Below are 21,667 nucleotides of genomic sequence, written 5' to 3' on the forward strand. Positions count from 1 at the left end.
ATAAAGAAAGGTGAGTGCCGAAGACTTGATGCTTTTGAACTGTGGTGTTGGAGAAGATTCTTGAGAGTCCCTTGGATTGCAAGGAGATCCACCCAGTCCATCCTAAGAGAGATCAGTCCTGGGTGTTCATTGGAAGGACTGATGTTGAAGCTGTAACTCCAATACTTTGGCCACCTGATGCAAAGAGCTGACTCATTTGAAAAGACCTTGATGCTGGGAAAGATTGAGGGCAGGAGGAGGGGACGACAGGGGATGAGATGGTTGGATGGCATCACCGACTCAATGGACATGGGTTTGGGTAGACTCTGGGAGTTGGTGATGGACAGGGAGGCCTGGCGTGCTGCAATTCATGGGATCGCAGAGTCGGACATGACTGAGCAACTGAACTGAACTGAACTGAGCTTCTAAAACCCGTTTGCTAGGTGACCTGGGACATGTGACATCACCTCTCCTACAGCCTTATCTCATCATAAATCCAGGCATCTAACCCTGGCTTGGGGGGTTCCTGGGGACTTGGGGAGATGGAGGGACTGGGGGGCTCCACCAGACGCTGCTGCTGTGGCTGTAGCTGTGATGGCCAGTCACCATCTCAGCTCAGCCTGGGGCCTCTGGGCGCCTCTGTTCTCCCCCTTGGGAATGGGGTGACTTCTCCCTGTTTGGGGGGCTGCCCTGGAAATGAGGGCAGGAGCTGCCAGTGCATTGCTGGACAGGCTTTGAGGACCCAGGGTCTCTGCTCCTTATTCCCTCTGCCCCCGGCCACATCTACCGGGCTCCTTCAGGCAGTCTACACAATGGACGTCACCAGCCCTGCTTACGGAGAAGGAGATAGGCCCAAGGGGACAGCCCGAGGCCACAGGGCTGACTGGGGCTTAGCCGGGGTTGCTGACCACTTTTCTTACCCCATCCAGGCAGGGGTGGGCATGGCTGGTCTGGCCGTGGCCCCACCGTCCTTCAAGTTCTGGGTCTCACTCTCCTCCCCTCTCTTTGCAGGATGGTCGAGTACTCCCTGGACCTCCAGAACATCAACCTGTCGGCCATCCGTACGGTGCGCGTCCTGAGGCCCCTCAAAGCCATCAACCGTGTGCCCAGTGAGTTGGTGCCCCCAGCCCTGCCCCAGGCCTACCCTGCCACTCACACACTCAGCAAGACTGCCCAACACCTCCCAGTGCCAGGCCTGTGCTGGGCACGGGACCCTTCCATGACAGTACAGATGTGGGCCCTGCTGCCCAGGCCTCTCGGGCCATTACTCGGGCCTGAAGATGCTGGAGGGTGGCCCTGACGCCTCTGGGTCCCCAAAGCACTCATACTGCAGCAAGTTTCTGGCTTGTTGGGGACAAGGTTCCTTGCAGGGGTGGGGCAGTCAATGTGGCAAGTGTGTGAAAAGAAGCTGGTTGGTTGGGAGGGAGGTGTCATGAAGCTTTCTACTGGGGAGGGGCTCCTGGACCCCCCACTTGTGCCAAGTGACCTGGAACTTGAACTCCTGATCCCCCACTTCATCCCCCATAGGTTCACCCCCCGCCACATGCAGGTCTATCCACCCACTCGGCTCCCCCATCTGATCAGCTGCCCATCCGTCCACCCACCTAGTATTGAGAGAGATTATCTGAGAACAGCAATCCCTGACATCTGCCTAGACTCACACCGCTTTGCAAGCCTTTCATCTCTGTGATTTCTTTTGAGACTTACCGTCCCCCTGGGCAGGAGCGGGAGGTGGGCTGTGCTCATGAAAAAGAGATGAAAAAACCTGAGACTTGGATGAGACACGAGGTTACTTGCCCAGGAGGTCCCCTGACTCTTTTCCACTGTCTGGTGTCAAGGAATGGAATGGGGATTCGGGAAAGGAGTGAGGGGCCCTGCCCCAGGGAGCTTCTGTCCTGATGGAGAAGGACAGGAACTTACAAGAGCATCCGCCCACCTCCTGTGTGTCAGGCTTTTGACATCTTGATGGCTGACTTAACCCCCTCGACAACCTATGTGAGGTTCAGAGAGGTTAAATGGCTTGCAGAAGGTCACACAGCAATTCAGGGGCAAGGCAGGAATCTGAGCAGAGTTCTGTCTGTCCCGAGTCTGGACTCGGTCTGAACTCTAGTTCTCTTCCCTGCCTGAGCCTCCGTTTCTTCTTCTGCAGAAGGGGAAGGGGCTCCTGGCACCTCGTTCTCCTCCCCAGTTGGTACTGACCCTGCTCCACCCATTCCCAGCCTGTCCACCTGTCTGCAGCCGTCCACCTGACTCTGGGCTCGTGTCAGTCAGCCTGGGCAGGCCTGGCGGGGCAGTGGAGGCTGTGCTTTGGGATGTTTGTGGAGCAGAGGGACTTGGGGAGGGGGTGGGCTGGCTCAGGCTGGATGAGGTGCAGAGGGGGAAGGGCTGGTGTCTCAAGGTCACATGTACAAGGTCACCTCCCCACACATGAGCCTGGACAGGATGGGGAACTCAGGGGCCCCTGAGAGCTGCTGTGAGGTCCCCAGGGAGGACTTGAGAGGTAGGAACCAAAAGGTGGGCAGTGGAACTCAAGGTGTCTGGGAGCGGAAGGAGCAGTTCACCTCTGTCCCCTCCTGGTCCCAGGGAGACTCCCTTGGGGCAGAGAAGGGGCATCCAAAGAGGCCATCCTGGCTGGCATCCTTTCTGTCCTTCCCACTTGCCACCAAGCCTAGGAGTCTCCTTAAAGATCACCTCATTCTAAACCATCTTTACCCCTTTTAACAAATGAGGCCAGTGAGGCCCAGAGAGGGTCATGGCCAGCCCAAGGTCACACAGCAGGTCAGTGGCAGGGACTAAACTGGAGCCTGTTTCTAAGCAGCACGCTTCTCCCAGGGGCGCATGTTCCCCTCCCCAGGCCCCATCTCCTCCTGGGAGGCCGGCCACAGGCAGCCTTTGTTCCCGCAGCGCCCACAGCTCTGTCTGGTGTGTAGCAGGGGCTCAGTAAATAGGTGTGAAGTGGAGCCGCTGGGCAGGTATATCGAGCAGCTGTCCTGTGCTGCCCGTGCTCAGACCGAGGGATGCCGGGCATGTGGAGGGCACAGGGGTGCAGGGAGGGGCACAGCTGGGGGCACTGGGGGTCTGAGGTGGTGTCTGAGCTGAGACTCAGCAGAGTGTGGGGACTGAGCCGACAAGGGAGTATTTTAGAGATGCCTGGCAGTGGTGGGCAAGTGGATACAAGACTGCTCCGGCAATGTGGGTGAACTAGGGCCGTGCTGGGCAGGGTGGAGAGGAGCAGGTGGCCGGGAGGTCTGGTCCTAACTCTGGAGAGTCCCGGAGGGAATCAAGTGTCTGGCCTGGGCAACCCCACGGGGAAGGCAGGCAGGGGCTGCATCCCTCCTGGGCGTCCCCCATTGGGTTCCCCATTTCAGTCCCAGAGAAAGGCAGGGCTGCCCCCAGGGGGCGGCAACCACGTGGCCACTGTCATCCTCCTGGCCACTCAGCCCGCAGGCCCAGCCCCCTTTCCAGAGACGCGTGTGCCGGGGTCACACAGGGGTGTTTGGAGGCCATCCTACATTCTGCATCTCCCGTCAGGTCTCAGGTTTTGACAGGCATGGGAACAGCGATGCGACAGGGCATTTCTGAGAGGTGGTCTGGGTGGGGGGTGGATGATCCCTAGACACACAGGGTATGGGTTTCTGTGGATGGGTTTCTGTACATTTGTGCACGTGTGTGTGTGTGAGGGTCTCTCTCCTTGAGAGACTGTGTGTATATGTGTGTGCACATGTGGGAGTGTGCACATGTGGGAACGTGTACACGGGGGTGTGCACATGTGGGGACGTGCACACGGGGGTGTGCACATGTGGGGACGTGCACACGGGGGTGTGCACATGTGGGGACGTGCACACGGGGGTGTGCACATGTGGGGACGTGTACACGTGGGTGTGCACATGTGGGAACGTGTACACGGGGGTGTGCACATGTGGAGGTGTGGGCCCACGTGCCTCTCCTCCCCCCACCTCACTGCCTGTGTGAGGAACTCATTTGCGGCTCCTGGCTGTGGGGGGTCACTGGCAGGCCCCCTGTGCCAGTCTGTCCAGTTCTCTAGAGAAGGGCCGGGCTGGGCCCCGTGCTCATGGAGCTTCTGATTTTGGAGGCTGGGCGGCCCCCAGGGCCCAGAGAGGAATCCAGGTCTTTCCTCAGGGGCTTCTTTCCCGCTAATAGGCTTTGCTAGGAGGTCCAGGGCTGCCTGAGGTGGGCAGTTCTGTTCCTGCTCTGAGCTGTTTCTGCCTCTCGCCTGACAAACAAATCTCTTGCTTTCTTAGAACCTGGCCGGGGGGGATAGTTATTGAGACCATGAACTCTCCAGGATCCAAAATATAGCTAATGTGCCTCAGCCCCCTCCCCAAAAGGGACCTTAAGATAAATCCATCTTCACGAGCAACTTAACAGGAGCCTCAAGCTGTTGGAGCGGGTGCACTAATCCAGACCCAGGTGTTAGGTGCTCTGCCCAGAGTCACTGGGAATGAGTGGCCTGTAGGAGTGGAGGGTCACTTAGAAATCTCTTTGAGAGGTTTGGTTGGTTGCCTTCTTTTTCCCTAGCTGTTTCCCTGAACATTCCAAGTCCTCGCATTTATCTTTTTGAGGCCGTCCCACATGGCATGGGGGATTTAGTTCCCTTAGTCCCAACCAGGGATCAAACACGCATCCCCTGCATTGGAAGCATGGAGTGTTAGCCACTGGACTGCCAGGGAAGTCCCCCATTTATCTTTATTGCTGCTTCTGCCCTGGGACTCATTCAACATTAGCCTGTAGCTTTCAATTTGGCCACAAGATGGCAAGCTAGAGGATTAGGACGGCGAAGTCAAATTATGGGTTATTAATTGCAAAGCTGTGGAGAGGGAGGTGGCTGCCTGAAGTTTAAAAACACAAGCAACCAGGAAGACTCAGTTGGGTTGTTGGGGAATGTAAGTTCTGCTTCTGAGCTCTGCTGAGAGTCTGCTTTGTGACCTGGGAAGCCCTTGGGAGTCTCTGGGCCTGTTTCCCTATTTGCACAAAGGAGGAAGAGGGACTTTGCCCAGGATGGATGGGGCACCTGGGGGTTGTGCTCTTTACAGAACATCATAAAATGTGTCCCTCCACCCCACGCCTGTAGGTGTGTGCTGGCCACTCAACCATTGGTGGATAAAGGGCAGGAGAGTGTAGAGGAGCCAGGGAGGGAAGGAAGAATCACTAGACTGCCAGTCAGGAGGCTAGGTTCTGACTTTTGATAAGTCCTTGCTGTGCGACTTTTCATAGGTCGCTATCCCTTTCTGGGCCTTGGAAAGATGGGGCTGGTTTATCTCTGAAAGTGCTCCCTCCTGGCTCCAGCTGACTCCAGGCTTCACCCACCCTACACACCCCTCAGTCAGCTGTTCAGTTCACTCACTCAGTCATGTCCAACTCTTTGTGACCCCATGGACTGCAGCATGCCAGGCCTCCCTGTCCATCACCAACTCCCAGAGTTTACTCAAACTCATGTCCATTGAGTCAGTGATGCCATCCAACCATCTCATCCTCTGTCGTCCCCTTTTCTTCCTGCCTTCAATCTTTCCCAGCATTAGGGTCTTTTCAGATGAGTCAATTCTTCACATCAGGTGGCTAAAGTATTGGAGTTTCAGCTTCTGCGTTAGTCCTTCCAATGAATATTCAGGACTGATTTCCTTTAGGATGGACTGGTTGGATCTCTTTGGAGTCCAAGGGACTCTCAAGAGTCTTCTCCAACACCACAGTTCAAAAGCATCAGTTCTTCAGCGCTCAGCTCTCTTTATAGTCCAGCTCTCACAACCATACATGACTACTGGCAAAATCATAGCTTTGACTAGACGGACCTTTGTTGGCACAGTCAGCTGTGGTACCTCCCAAAGCCCATTGACCAAGCCATTTAAATATGAAAAGTGCTTTTTTCTCCATTAAGAAACTAGGGCTGCTGCTGCTGCTAAGTCGCTTCAGTCGTGTCCGACTCTGTGTGACCCCATAGACGGCAGCCCAACAGGCTCCCCCGTCCCTGGGATTCTCCAGGCAAGAACACTGGAGTGGGTTGCCATTTCCTTCTCCAGTGCATGAAAGTGGACTCTTTGCAACCCCATGGACTCTAGCCTACCAGGCTCCTCCGACCGTGGGATTTTCCAGGCAAGAGTACTGGAATGGGGTGCCATCGCCTTCTCCGAAGAAACTAGGGCAGTTACTGCTAAAGCCTGAGCCGGCTGAGTCTGAACTGCTGGCCTACCTGTGCCCCTGTACACCCTGACCCAGGCTGTGGAGGGGGTTGGGAGGGAGGCCTAGGGAGCTCGGGGCAGCTGTCCACCTCCTGGAGCCCTATCTGGCTGACAACCCCTGGGTCAGCAAGGACCCACCTCTGTGCAGGGGCCTCTGGGCTGGGGCTGGGCTGGGCAGGGCCCGGGGACAGGGAGGCAGAGCTGACTGTGCTGTGTGGAAGGCCCCTGTCGGGCCCCAGCTGCAGGCTCAGGACTGGAGATTAGCTCTCTACTGACAGGCCCCACTTCTGGTCCTTTCACCCACCTGTTGTGGGACCCTGGGCCTCTATTTCCCAAGTGATAAGATGGCATTAGTGATACCAGTTGCTATACGGTTTTTTAAGGACAAAATGCTCCCATGTGTATAGCGAGCTTAGCCTGGAGCCTTGTATGCAGTAAGTGGTCAACAGGCGCTACTCTAATGAAGAAGGTGCTTGGGAGCATTGGGGTTGGAGGGTGAGGGCATCAGGACCTCTTCACAGAGGTTGCTTGTAGAAAATGCTCACCAGGAACACAGAGAACTGGAAAGGGTGGTCCTGGCAGACGGAGCGGAATTGCACATGCCAGGGTGGAGAAGAGGAGCTCTCCTGGGACTGTGTGTATTTGTATGTGCACATGTGGGCTTGTGTGCACATCTTAGTGCGTAGGCGCAGAGCACTGCCTGTCACGAGGAGGGGTGAGGTGAGCGTTCCACGTATTCTAGGGATTTACTAATAATGATAAGTGGCTAAAATTTATCATATGCTTTACACAAACTGTATCATAACAGTCCTAGGATGTTGGTACCACTGTGATGCCCACTTAACAGATGGGAAAACTGAGGCAGAGAGAGGTTGAGTAACCTGCCCAAGGCCACACAGCTGGCCAGCGCTTTGTGCTCCCTTTCACAACCTCCTTCCTTTCCTTTTAGTGTGTAGGCATCTGAGCCACCCACTCCGTCTGCACAGGGGCATCAGGAAAGACACCTGCCCACATCCAAGGTCAAAGCAGAAAGGCCCCATGGGCTGAAGTAGTGGCCCCTTCTCTACCCCCAAGTTTGGTGTGCTCCAGACCTCTGAGCGCCTCTCACTGTCAGGCTGAAGAGTTCTCGTGGTGCTCGGCCCTTTGCAGCCTGAGGGGGTGAGTCAGGGCGGGAAGGAGGAAGGTAGAGTGGTTAGTGCGGAGCATGGTGTCTGAGTTGGCCTGCCAGTGTTCAGAGCTTGGGCCTGTGTTCGTTAGCTGCAGGACCTGGGAAAAGAAACCTCTCTTGTTTTGGACCCTTGTCTGCACAGGGGGGATGACGCATGGCACCTCAACGTGGGTTAGTCTGCAGTGCCAGATGTAGATTAGGCTCTGGCGAGCTGCTCCATCCCCGCCCCCTCAGAGGGAGGGTCCCAGTGTCGGGGCTACAGACCGCAGCATCCAGAGCAGTTAGACCAGGGTTTGTGCCTGGGATCTTGGCCACCTCTCAGACCTCAGTTTCTCAGTCCATAAGATGGGTCCCAGCCCTCCCTTGCTAGGCTACGGAGTAGCAAAGCGTCTTCATGACACCTGCTCCTAGAAGGTGCCCAGTGAAGGTGCCAACACTGTACGTTGATCACGGGTCTCACGTTGTTGTTGTTTAGTCGCTAAGTTGTGTCTAACTCTTCTGCCACTCCATGCACTACAGCCCGCTAGGCTCCTCTGTCCATGGGATTTTCCAGGCAAGAATACTGGAGTGGGTGGCCATTTCCTTCTCCAGGGGGTCTTCCAGACCCAGGGACTGAACCCACGTCTCCTGCATTGACAGGTGGATTCTTTGCCACTGAGCCACCGGGGAAGCTCGAGTGACGGCTCATACTCCAAATGTCACACTCCAGATCTAGTAGCAGAGGGGCTGGGGCACCCGGAAACAACGCTTGCACGAGAACCTCAGCACTTTCAATCTGTACGTGTGTTCAGGCGGGCTTGGGGTGCAGCTGAAGGGGGGCTCTGACCCCAAGCAGGACCTTGAACTTCAGACTGTCTGTCCTTGGCACCCACACAGCTCCCCCAGCTGCCACGTGGAAGAAAGGTCTGGCAGCCACCCGAGAAGGAAGGGAGGGAAGGAGGGAGGTGGGGAGAGAAAAGAGAAGACAGTGAGCAGGGGCCCGATTTCCCCAGAGAGATGGGGGTGGGCCGGAGAGCCTCTGGACAGACCATCTGATGAAAGCCTGGCTCGGGAACAGGAAAGAGCAGCCGGGACTGTGAGAGGAGAGATGCTTGGGGTGCGGCTGGGGTGAGGGCAGCCCCCTACTCCCCCTCCGCCTCCGCACTGGGTCAAATTCCGCTTTACACATCAGGAGGGCGTGATTCCTGCACAGGACACCAGATCAAGGGAGAGAGCCACTGCGTGTGTGTTCATTCCTTCATCCGTTCACCCAGAGTAGCATCCGCTGTGGGGCCACGGAGCCAGGCCTCGGGGCAGACGTGGGGGTCATGGAGAAGGCTCTCATGCCGCCCCGACTCTGTAGGCAGATGCTCAAGCTGGGCAGCTGTGGGGCTGGAGCCAGGGGCCCTAACGGAGGCAGCTGGGCCGAGGGGAGGGGCTCCCGACACCGTACTTTAAGGAGGCTTCAGAGAGGAGTGGGCAAGAGACTTTGGAAGAATGCGTGAGAGGACATCAGGGGCCATGGTGGGGTTGGGGACCTTCAGCAGGACAGGGCCGGGCACCTGACTGTGTGGGCTGGGGCCAAACAGGGAGGCCATTAGGGACCCCAGCCTGCAGGATGGTCTACAAACGCCCCTGTGTTTGTAGTGAGCACTGACTGCCTTGGGGAGGAGCCAAGGCCTCCCCTGGGGTGGAGGGCATGGTGCCGCAGACCCCTTGTGTGGGCATTGCTTCTCGTCTCAGGAGTGGGCACTGAGGCCCCGCTTCAGTCCACAGGCCCCTCCCCTCGGGGCTGGGGCCAGCAGCTGTGTCCTCGGCCACCTGGCCGTATGCTGCCTGGCCCGGCCTCCCGGACACCCACTGTGCCTCTGATTAGTTGGCCCTGGCCGTGGCAGGAGCAGCACACAGCCTCTCCCAGCTGCTTAGCAGCCTCTGCTGACCTGGGCAGACCAGGGAGAGAGGGGAGCCCCAGGGCCAGCCGCTGCCTCGCGGCCCCTTGCCCCAGGCCTACTCCCTTCCTCCTGGCTGCGGGCTGGGCCCCTGGCAGAGGCTAGCACGAGCTCGGCTCTTTCTACTTGAGCTGCCCTGGCAGAGCGGCTGTGCTAATCTGGGCTGACAGCTCCTGTCTGCGGAGAGCACCCCAGACCTCCAGGGGAGAGGCCTGTCAGGAAGTGCACCCTCTTCGCCTCCTGGGCGCCCCACTGCCACCAGGGGCCCTTGTCTGGCTGATGCCCAGCTTTCTTTATGGCAGAGGGCCTGGTCCAGGGGCTCGCTGGAGAGAAGGGGGTGAAAAGGTTGAGCAGCTCCATCAGTTTGCCCACCTGTCATCGTTTCCCCCAGCTCCTGGCATTTAAAATTCCACCTAGAGGGACTTCCCTGGTGGTCCAGTGGTTAGGACTCCACATTGCCCATGCAGGGGGAGCGGGGCTCGATTCCTGGTCTGGGAACTAACATCTTGCATACCTCACAGTGTGGCCCCAAAATGAAAACATAAAATGCCACCTACAAACTGTTTCTACCCTGATGCCACTCACGTGATGCTCCAGGCCATACTTCTCCCTCTGAACCCCAGACCCTGAGATCTGATTTCACACAGGTATACACCAGGCACCCCCAATTCCCCATATCCTCACAGACCTCCATCTCCACTGAGGGCTGCTGTGTGCCTCTGCACTCAGGCCCCCAACCTTGGAGATGCCTCAGCTCCTCTGTCCCATTCACACCCACATCCTACCCCTGACTCAACCTTCGGAATGCCTCTAGAGCCCCGCCTCGACATCCCTCTCCACTGCCACGTCATCTGAACCCAGCCAGATGTGTGCTATCAGGATGGCAGGTGAGCGAGGGCTGGGCCAGGCCAGGTGGCCTGAAGTGGAGCAGGTAGACCGAAGGCCCGGTCCCCACCCTGGAGAGTCCCTGGAGAGTGCCCAATCCCAGCATCTGGCCTGGGCAACCTCAGCAGGGAGGGCACCGGGCAGGAGCCTGAGTCTCTCCTGGGCACCCCCTCAAAAGAAAGAAAGAAAGAAAGAAAGAAAGAAAGAAAGAAAGAAAGAAAGAAAGAAAGTGAAGTCGCTCAGTCGTGTCTGACTCTTTGTGACCCCATGGACTGTAGCACACCAGGCTCCTCCATCCATGGAATTTTCCAGGCAAGAATACTGTAGTGGGTTGCCATTTCCTTCTTCAGGGGATCTTCCTGACCCAGGTATCAGACCACATGTCTTCCGCATTTCAGGCAGACACTTTACCATCTGAGCCACCAGGGAAGCCCCCAGGCACCGCCTTGAGGGATCCCTATTTCAGTCCCAGGAGAAGGCATGGGGTGCCCTCAGGAGGCACGACCACGTGGCTGCTGTCAGGCTCCTGGCCATGCAGCCCACAGGCCCAGCCCCCTTTCCAGATGCGTGTGCGTGTTCCAGGGTCACACAGGGGCGTTTGTAGACCATCCTGCAGGCTGGGGTCCCTAATGGCCTCCCTGTTTGGCCCCAGCGCACACAGTCGTTTTCTTCCCAGCAGCCGGGAGACCATGTCTGTCTTCCATCTGCGACTCTCAGTGCCAGTCAAAGCTGGAGTCACACGCTCTCCTGCAGGCAGCCCTGTGCCCTCCCACCTTTGCCTGGCTCTTCCCTCTCCTGGAGAGCTCTCCCCGAAGTAGGCACACAGCTGCTCTGTGTGTCTTGGCAGGGTGGCCTTTCCCAGCCCCCGCTTTATGCCAACTGGTCCCCTAGCCCCAGCCTGGTCCTTCTGCAACCTCCTTTTCGTTTTTGTAGCACTTACCACCCAACAAAGGAAGAAAGGTACTTGTTTATCATGCTTGCTGTTTCTTTGTCTCTATCTCGCTTGTTGTTTAGATGCTCAGTCGTGTCCAGTTCTTTTGCGGCCCCATGGACGGTAGCCCACCGGGCTTCTCTGTCCATGGGATTTCCCAGGCGAGAATACTAGAGTGGGTTGCCATTTTCTTCTCCAGGGGATCTTCCTGGCCCCGGAATCAAATCCACGTTTTCTGCATTGCAGGCAGATGCTTTACCGATGAGTCACCGGGGAAGCCCCTGCCTCTTCCTACCCTTAACCTAGAATGTGTGCTTCACAAGGGCAAGGGTTTGATCTGTTTGTGTGTGTGTGTGTTTAAACTGATATATCCCCAGAGCTTAAAACAGTGCCTGGAATGTAGTTGGCCCTCACTCAACATTTGTAGAATGGATCCATCCACCCAGCCCATCACTCCTACATTCGTTCAGGCCGCCCCCCTCGGAAGAGTTACTCTGTACTGGGCCCCAGGCTGGATTGGGGGATGCAGAGCACCCCAGGTGGGCTTTGCACTCCTGGTTTCTGGGGAGAGAGGAGGGCAGAGCTGTGATGAAGGATGACAGTGTAATAAGTGGTGTGATGGAGGGCGGACAAGACTGTGACAGCTCATTGCAGGGGCACGAGCCCAGCCCTGGGATCCAGGAGAGGTGACCACACAGCAGAGGTCTGAAAACGGACGAGAGATGGCCTTCTGAGCATGTGCGAGGGCCCAGCAGTGACCCAGAACCTGAGCTTCCCAGGGGTTGGAAGTGGGTCAGTCTGGCTCCAGCATGGACCCCATCCTGCCTTGGCAAGTGAACTTAGCATTGCTCTCAGCAGTGCAATAGTAAAGGAAGCCCCCTGGCAGAGAGTGGGGGGGCGGTGAGTGGGGGGCAGGATGTGTGCACAGGTGGGGAGTGGGCGTGCTGGGCGTGTCTGCAGTCTGGTGGAGCAGCAGGTTCAGGCATGGCCTGGAGGACAGAGGGGGACAGATTGGAGCCTGATGGTTGGGGGTCCTGCGATTGGGGGGTGGGATAAGGATTTATACTTTCCCCATTGGAATGGGAGGCTTTGACTTTGGGGGCGCCCCCCACTGAGGTGTTCTAGCCTTGGGGTCTTCCTGAGGCTCGACAGGAACCACTGTCTTCTGTAGTTGAGGCCTCTGGGGCCCAGAGAGGGCCAGTTCTGCCTCAAGGCTGCCCAGCCAGATCTGGCCCCCAGATGTCCTGTCCTGAGTTGGTGCTGTTTGCTCATCAGAGAAAGGGCTACACTGGATGTTCTGAGGTCTCTGGGGTCCTCTTCCATCTTAACTAGGGGAGCAGGGCCCCAAGCCACACTCATGGGTCACCTGCAGCCTGCCCTCATTCAGGCCCACCTGGTCTCCATCCAAGGCTCAAGAGTCACAGAGACCAAAACCAGGTAATCTCATCCCGGGAGAGGAAAAGGGAGAGCCATAAGGGCGCGAGAGGCAGGAAACCTGAGTATCTGGGGGTGAGAATCAGAGAAGGCTGCCTGGAGGAGGAGGCCTTGGCTGAAAAGAAGTGTGGAGGATGAGCGGAAAAGATAGTCTGAGGTAGATGGTGATAGGTCTTAAGAGCGGTCTCTGCCTCTTTCTCTCTGCCTCTATTCTGTCTGCAGTTCTCTCTCTGTTTCACTTTCTCTGCCTCTCTCTCCTGTAGCAGTTGCCAGGGGAATCAGGGGCATGGGGGAACCCTCCGACTTGCTTGAGCTAATTACTTGACTGTGGGCGTTGAAAGGAGGATTAGCTGGGTTCTCGTGAGGTCCTTCCTGGCTCCCTAATCCCGTGGCCCCTGTTCCCTGGCGCGGAAGCGATGAACTTGCTTTGAGTCCCTAATTAGCTAATTATGCCCTGGCTCTGTGGCCCTGGGGCTCCCTGGGCCCCAGGGGGGCTGTGAAGTGAGCTGGGGTTCAGCTCAGCAGAGGGGAGGGAGGAGGGGAGGAGAGATCGGGCTGCCATTCAGGGAAGCCGGCGGCCAGGCAGGTTCTCAGGAGCCTTTCAGAATTTCAATGTCCTGGAGAACTGGGAAATGTAATTAATTGAGCAACAACAGCTGGGCCCGGGGGGAGCAGGCGGGAGCAGCCAGGCTGGGATGGCACAGAGCTGCCTCCTGCAGGCCTCTCTGAGCCCACCGCTTCTCAGGGCCACCACCTGGCCCTCCATGCTTGCCTCCCGCCTCTGTCCTGTCCTCCAAGATTGTTCCATCGGCTTTAAAGCCCGGAGCTGGTCAAGGGCTCAGCCTGCTTAGAAACCTCCCAAGTGGCTGCCTAGCAGAGGCCCCCGGATGCCCTCTCTGGCTGGTCACTCCCCTGTGCCTTTGCCACCGCTCCTGTTATCCTGCAGGGCCCAGCTCGAGTCAGCCTCTCCAGCGATGCACCTAGAGCTCCCTTACTCCCCAGGCCTCATCCCTTTCCCCAACACTGGGGTCCCCTGTCCCTCTGCTGGCAGACTGCAAACTCTGCAAGGGGTGAAAAATGGGATTTGGGATTTCCCACAAGCCCAGCACTGTGCCTGGTATGCTACGCAACAGTTCTTGTAAGTGTCTGATGAATGAATGAATGATGGGGCACCAGAAAGGCCTGCGACTGACTGACTTCACTTTTGGATGGATTGTAGGCTGATTGCTCTGATTTCTCACTTCCCTCTTCTGCACACCCCCTGTTGTGGGGGCGGATGTGGAGGGAGTGGGATACTGAGCCCTCACTCACCCTGGCTTGCTCTCAATTGGAGAGCAGGAGCTTGCAAGGGAGCCCCACTGCCTTTCCCAAGAGGAGGCTGACCTAGTTTTGTGGGGTGAGAGGATGGGGGTGAGCATTAATTATTGATTGGAAATCACTCCATACAGAGCTCGTGATGCAAATCCCAAATAATTACCTCGTTAATAACTACCTCAGCCATTGCCCCTGGAATAAATAAAAATCTGGACAGAGCCACTCTTCTTGTCACCATCCTTTCATCTTCCCCTCTCCAATATTCCACCCCCTCCCCATGACTTTGCACATTGTTCATTCACAAGCAGTCATTCAGTAAATGTTGAATGTAAATGGCTGAGACTCTGCTCTGGGCCAGGACCTGCTGGGTTTTGGGAGTACTGAGGTGACTCAGATAGCCCCTGTCCCCAGGAACATATAGCCCAGTGGAAAAAACAGGAGAGTAAATGGATAATTATATATTAGGGTTAGAAGATTAGATGTTGATGTAAATGGTGCCTCCAAGGTTGTGCAGTATGCAACCTGCACAACTGTACATGACAGCCTGTGCTAGGTCAGAGGTGCTAAGGTGGCCCAGAACAGATGAGTGAGAGAGAGGTTTAGAAGGGGTATGGGAAGTCACAGAGAGACTTCGCAGAGAGAAGGCAGATCCTTAACTGAGCTATGGTGGCTGAATTAAGGTTTGCCAGGCACAAGAGAGGTGGAAGAGTGTTCTAGAAAGAGGGAACAGCATGGATAAAAAAAGCATGGAGGTGTGAATCCCATGGTATCCTTGTGTGTGTGTGCTTGCTTAAGTCACTTCGGTTGTATCCGACTCTGTGTGACCCTACGGACTGCAGGCTGCCAGGCTCCTTTTTCCATGGGATTCTCCAGGCAAGAACACTGGAGTAGATTGCCGTGTCGTCCTCCAGGGGATCTTCCCGACCCAGGGATCGAACCCGCGTCTCTTATGTCTACTGTATTGGTAGATAGGTTCTTTACCACTAGTGCCACCTGAGACCTAGGGTGCACACTGGGGACAGAGGGAGGGAGGGAGGAAGATGAGGCGAGAGAGGGTTCATAGGAATCACAGGATCTTGGGTGGTGTACACTCAAGGGTGACCCACTGGCTCCTGACGCTCTTTGGAGCCACAGACACTTATGTGGACCTTTTTCCCAGAAAAATTCATGGCATCATACTTGGATATTTTACGGCAATTTCATAAGGTTCAATGACCTCCTGTGATGAAAAGGAAAGTGAATGGCTCCCCAGACAGCCATTTTGCTTTTTTGCATTTCTTTTCCACGGGGATGGTCTTGATCCCTGTCTCCTGTACAATGTCACGAACCTCAGTCCATAGTTCATCAGGCACTCTATCAGATCTATTCCCTTAAATCTATTTCTCACTTCCACTGTATAAGTCCTCCTCTTGATGAAAGTAAAAGTGGAAAGTGAAAAAGTTGGCTTAAAGCTCAACATTCAGAAAACGAAGATCATGGCATCCAGTCCCATCACTTCATGGGAAATAAATGGGGAAACAGTGGAAACAGTGTCAGACTTTATTTTTTTGGGCTCCAAAATCACTGCAGATGGTGACTGCAGCCATGAAATTAAAAGACGCTTGCTGCTTGGAAGGAAAGTTATGACCAACCTAGATAGCATATTGAAATGCAGAGACATTACTTGGCCAACAAAGGTCCGTCTAGTCAAGGCTATGGTTTTTCCTGTGGTCATGTATGGATGTGAGAGTTGGACTGTGAAGAAAGCTGAGCACTGAAGACTTGATGCTTTTGAACTGTGGTGTTGGAGAAGACTCTTGAGAGTCCCTTGGACTGCAAGGAGATCCAACCAGTCCATTCTGAAGGAGATCAGCCCTGGGTGTTCTTTGGAAGGAATGATGCTGAAGCTGAAACTCCAGTACTTTGGTCACCTCATGTGAGGAGTTGACTCATTGGAAAAGACTCTGATGCTGGGAGGGATTGGGGGCAGGAGAAGGGGACGACAGAGGATGAGATGGCTGGATGGCATCACTGACTCGATGGACGTGAGTCTGAGTGAACTCCGGGAGTTGGTGATGGACTGGGAGGCCTGGCATGCTGCGATTCATGGGGTTGCAAAGAGTCAGACACGACTGAGCGACTAAACTGAACTGAACGACCTCCTGTAGTCCCAGAGACCTCCCCCACCTGCCAGGGATCCACAAACCCTGGTAGCTGATGAGAATGCCATCTGTTTGTACACATAGTGGTGACATGCCCACATTTGTGTTCTAGAGTGGCTGTTACCAGGAATTGCCCCCTCTCTGTCCTGGGCTCTGCTTTCCCTGGGCTGGCTTCAACCCCAGACAGGCACTATCCCTGGGAAGCAAGATGGCCCCACCAACTCCCAGCTTCACTCCTCCCAACTTGTAGTCTCTGCAGCAAGAGAGCATCTCTTTTCCTGTAGTTCCATCAGAAGTCTCATTGCCAACTCTCATTGGTCCTAGATAGAGTCACATGCTCATCCTGGACCAACTACGGAGGCTAGGGAAACAGACTATGCTGATTGGCCAAGTCTAGGTCGTGTGATCTCCATGTCATGTGATCTCCCACACAAACCATGGAACTGGAATGGAAGAGTGATACTGTGTTCAGAGGACTGGGAAATAGGGGCTGGGCAAAGCCACAGAGGTGGCCCACCTGTCTGGGGCATGCATTCCTGTGGATTCTCCAGTGACTGGGGTGGCTGGATCTTCTTGAGGAGTCAGGAGGGAGTGGGTGACATGCAGACTGTTACCGAAGCCATGACCGTGGCTGACATCACCCAGACTTGAGAGAGCAGGTGCTTGTCACAGCTCAGGGACTGAGCCCATGGGGAGAGAGGGCCTGGAGGGTGCAGATGGGTCAGCCCAGGCAGGCGGGGCAGAAGGGAAGGGTGGGGAGACAGACGTGAAGAGCGGTAAGTGTGTGGAGTAGTGCCGAAAGCTGAGCCTGTTCTCCACTTCCTCTGTGGGGTGGAAGCCCCAGAATTTGCTGAGACTTGGGTGTGGGCCCCGAGCTGGGGAATCTTTGTAGCGTGGCTGCTGTCTTCCTGGGCCGCTCTGCTGAGGGGTCTTATCCTCCACGAGGGGCAGGGACTGGTTCAAAGTCCCATAGGTCCCAGAGGCCAGCAGCGTGAGGATTTGAACCCTGTTCTCTCTTCATCAGGGGCTATGTGCGTTCCACAGGCTTTCCCTACCTGCAGAATTTTGGGATGTCATACCTCCCCAGAAAGTGACTGACATGTTCTGTTCCCCTCTCCATGCCTGCCTGAAGCCCCATTCAGGTTACCCCATCACCCTCCCTGGGGAAGTCTATCTCCTCTCTCATTTCCCCATTTTCTCCTCTTGTTGCCTCTGGCTTGGCTTGTTCATTGTAGCTATTTCTAAGGAAAAGAAAAGTCCTCTTCCTCTGGCATCAGGCCAGGTCTGGGTACTTTGGCTGGCCAAGGTTCTTCTCTAGGTGGTTCTGAGAACTCTTCCTGATTTCATCATGCAGAGGGGTGGGTCAGCAGGATGGTTTTGGCTGGTACTGATGTGTCCTGGCATGGTCAGGGGACCACTGACTGTCCCGGAGATCAAGGACACTCAGGACACAAGTGCCCGTCCTGGGTGGGTGCTGGGCATAGGGAGATGAGCTAACCTCAGTCCCAGACCTCCAGGTACTTGGGGGCTATGGAGAGTGCTAACTTGGTGTCAGGACACCTGGTTTAAATCCAGACCCTGCTGCGTCCTACCTGTGTGAACTTGGGCAAGTAGCTTCAGTTCTACGAACCTCCAGTTGCCTTTTCTATAAAATAGGGATAATATTACCACCCTCATAGAGTTGTCATGGAGACTGAAGAGCTCGTATTTGTGCATTACCCCGAAAAGCATTTGGCACGTTGAAAGTACTCCGTAGATATCTGCTTATTCACTCATGATCTAGTGGCAGTATAGCCGGATGCAGAGCCATTTTCATGGCTTCTGGGAGAAGGGGCAGGTACCAAGGAGGTCTGTCTGGGGGCCACTGAGCAGGTTGAGGGCAGTAAGGAGTCCCGGCCCACATGTCCCACCTCTCCTCTCACCACGCCCTCTCTGTTCCTCTAACCCCGCTCTCTGTGTCTCCTCTCTGGGCCCTCTGCCCCTGTCTGCCAATCCAATCCCTCCACCCTCCCCCTCCCAGGCATGCGGATCCTGGTGAACCTGCTCCTGGACACACTGCCCATGCTGGGGAATGTCCTCCTGCTTTGCTTCTTTGTCTTCTTCATCTTTGGCATCATCGGCGTGCAGCTCTGGGCCGGCCTGCTTCGCAACCGCTGCTTCCTGGAGGAGAACTTCACCATGTGAGTGCAGCGCCCCATCCCCTGCCCCGGGACTCCTGTCCCGCTTGACCTGGGGCATTGTTCATGCAGAATGTGTCCAGGCTAGGAAGGTCTCCCCATTGAGCACCTGGTCTCAATCCTTACTCCCGGTGGAGCAGAGAGATTAAGGGATGTGCCCAGGTGAGTTGGTGGTAGGTCTCCCATGAATGGTTGGACACCAAAATGAGCTCAGAAGGTCTCTGAGCCCTCCAAACTGTTATCACAAAGTCCCAGTCCAAGGCAGGCCCTTAGACGCTAATTTAGCTCCTACTGACTCTTACTTAACACATAGTTTTAACTTACTGGGTGAAAGTGAAAGTGTTAGTCGCTCAGTCGTGTCCGACTCTTTGCAACCCTGTAGTCTGTAGTCTGCCAGGCTCCTCTGTCTATGGGATTTCTCAGGCAAGAATACTGGAGCAGGTTGCCATTCCCTTCTCCAGGGATGTAACCCGGGTCTCCTGCATTACAGACAGATTCTGAGCCACCAGGAAAGCAGGAAGCAACTTACTTGGTAGTTGGGACCCGAAGAGTGGAAGCAGTGAACCAGGAGGAGGTTGGGTAGGAGGGGAAGACCCAAGCAGAAGTGATGACAGCAAGGGAAAACAAGACAGAAAACCTCAAAAGCAGACATGAAACCTGGCTGTCTAATTACAGCACAGACATTCCAGTCGGTGACTCTGAGTCATCAGGGAAAGGTCAGCTTGCATTTAGCCCACATGTGTCTAAAAGCAGTGGGGGTGGACAGCTCCCTGGAGAGAGGCTTGTCCAAAGCTATGTAAACAGAAATTGAGCTGTGGCTCTTGGAGAAGTTGGGTTGAGTCGTCGGAGAAATTGGACATCTGTAGCATCTCAGTGAGGAGGGGTAAGCAGCGCCTTTGAGTACACATACATGGCCATGTGTAGTTGGACATGACTAAACTTTCATTTCGTTTCACTAATATGCATTAGTGCACTCCTGCTGTGTCCAGGCCGCAGGGACAGAGGTAGGAAAGCATTTTCATTCATCCTGTGACTTGACACGCTCACCGAAGCAGCGGCACTTGCCCAGCTCAGGGGAGGATGCAGCAGCAGGTGGAGTTCCAGCCCTTGGGGATCGAAGGGTGCAGGGACATGGGGACACTGCACAGGCATGGGCTGGGCCTCCCTGTCCGCCTGACTGCTGGTTGTGGGGATGGAGCTATGCTGGAGAGCCAGGGGGAAGCCTGGGGAAAGAACTGGCTCCCTCTGCAGCACTGTGGGGGCAGATCAGGGGCAGGGCACCCTTGTGGGTCAGGGCCCTGTGTGGGGGAGGGGAGCGTGCAGGGTCAGTCATTTGTAAGGGGCGGGCCCTGCTTCTCCCGGTCTGGCCTGCACAGATGGAGACGGGCAGGTGTGAGCTCTCAGCTTTGGGGGTTCAGGTCACATCCAGGCCCCTCTGTCCCCCATGGATCTTTTCCTAGTTCATCCCGAGGTGGCCCCCTCTCATTAACCCAGCTCAACCCCAGTGTCACCTCCTCCGGAAGGCCTTCCCTCACCACCTCTTTCCCCCAGACATTATCTTGCTTGATTTTCTTGGCACTGTCTTTGTCTGAACCTGTCTCACTTGTGAGTTTATCTTTTGGGTTGTTGGGCACCTCTAGTCCAGTTTATTGACTTGGTTAGCAAGGATGACACGCTCCTGTGTGACATGGGTGGTGGTGGTGGTGCTTGACTTTTGACCCCATGTGGAGACCCGGAAACAGGCTGAGAGAGGAGAACCTTGCTCCAGAACTTCCAAAGCCTACCGTGACCACCCCCCAGTGAGCGTGCACAGAGCATGCCCCAGGCACACAGGCCCCAGGGGAGACCCCAGATGGTCAGAGGCAGGGTTCTTGATGAGCAAAGGGGATGCCACCCAGCTAGGAAGTGGCGGGGCTCCGTCTCATGTCCTCTGCAAAGCATCTGCTCCCTTCTGGCAGATTCTGTCTAGGCATTAATGCACACGCACGACTATTTACACCCCAGACAGGTTTTAAAAATGGGAATTGCTTAGGCAATGTGTCTTGAGTGTGTCTTACATCAGTGTTTCTTATTCCACAAATGAACCACAGTTCAGGGTGCCAGCTTCTGTTGATGGACTTTGTGTGGTTACCAGGTATTTGCTTTTATGTGGAAGCCTGCAGGGAGCCTCGTGTATGCTTGCCATCTTTGTATGCCCTTGTGTGATCAATGACTAGACTCATAATTGCTAGTCGAAGCGTAAGGCACACCTCTGAGATACTGTGGGTTCGGTTCCAGACCACGGAAACAAAGTGAGTCATACAATTTTTTGGTTTCCCAGTGCATGTTAAGGTATGTTTACACCATCCTGTGGTCTGGTTTTTTTTTTTTTTTAATATTTCTTTTTATTTATGTGGCTGCCCCAGGTCTTAGTTGCAGTACTCGGAATCTTCGATCTTTGTTGCGGCATGTGAAATCTTTAGTTTCAGCACGCAAATTCTTAGTTGCAGCATGAGGGACCTACTTCCCTAACCAGGGATTGAACCGAGGCCCCCTGCATTGGGAGTGTGAACCACCAGGCAAGTCGTCTGGAGTCTGTTAATCGTGCAATAGTATATAAAAAAGAACATGCCCCAACTGAAAATATTTTATTGCCAAAAAATGCTGGCCATCTCTGCTGAGCCTTCAGTGACTCATAGTAGTAATAACAAAGCTCATTGATTGCAGATCACCATAACAGACGTAATAATAATGAAAGCTTGAAATAGTGCAAGAATTACCAAAATACGACACAGAGACACAAAATGAGCAGATGCTGTGGGAACAGTGGTGTTGATAGGCTTGTTTGAGGCAGGGTTGCCACAAACTTTCACTTTGTAAGAAGGGTAATAAAGCAAAGCTTACTAAAATGAGGTATGGGTGTTTCTCTGGTGGTCCAGTGGCTAAGACTCCACATGCCCAATGCAGGGGGCCCGGGGTTTGATCCCTAGTCAAGGAACTAAATTCCACATGCTGCAAGTAAGTTTGCACACGCCCCAGCTAAAAAGATCCACAGGCCACAACTAAGATCCAAGATCCCACGTGCTACACCTAAGACCCAGTGCAGCCAAATAAATAAGTAAATACATAATAAAAAATAAATAAAATGAGGTATGCCCTGTGTCCATTTTTAAAAATTTTATTTATTTTTAAATTGAAGGATAATTAGGTTAGAGAATTGTGTTGGTTTCTGCCAAATATCAACATAAACCAGCCATAGATATACGTATGTCCCCCTCCCTCTTGAACCTCTGTGTCCATTTTTTTATTTGCCTTTTTTGGTTAAGGTATAAATTACACTCAGCGCCAGGCACAGCTATTAGGTGCTGTGGGGGGCAGGGTGCTCAGTGAGGTTTTCCCTGGATTAAGCACTGGTGTCAGTCTACCCTGAGAAATTCACAGTGCCCAGCAGGGCTCTATCCTGCCCTTTCCTCGTCACCCTCCTCCTCGCCGCGATGTAGCCGCTATTCTGATCTCTTATCACCACAGAATCCCTTT

The 21,667-nt window shown here is 54.8% G+C and overlaps 1 protein-coding gene across 1 annotated transcript in view; it reads left to right on the forward strand.

The window, feature by feature from the left end:
* The window catches only part of CACNA1I (calcium voltage-gated channel subunit alpha1 I), a 111,721-nt gene that overhangs the window by 37,604 nt on the left and 52,450 nt on the right, over window positions 1-21,667 (forward strand). Inside the window, exons 4-5 of the mRNA XM_068970653.1 lie at window positions 991-1,088; window positions 17,995-18,154. Coding sequence (XP_068826754.1) covers window positions 991-1,088; window positions 17,995-18,154 — 258 coding nt within the window. The remainder of the gene's footprint in view (window positions 1-990; window positions 1,089-17,994; window positions 18,155-21,667) is intronic.

Source organism: Capricornis sumatraensis, chromosome 4, assembly GCF_032405125.1.
Source record: "Capricornis sumatraensis isolate serow.1 chromosome 4, serow.2, whole genome shotgun sequence".
In the NCBI taxonomy this organism is placed as follows: Eukaryota; Metazoa; Chordata; class Mammalia; order Artiodactyla; family Bovidae; genus Capricornis; species Capricornis sumatraensis.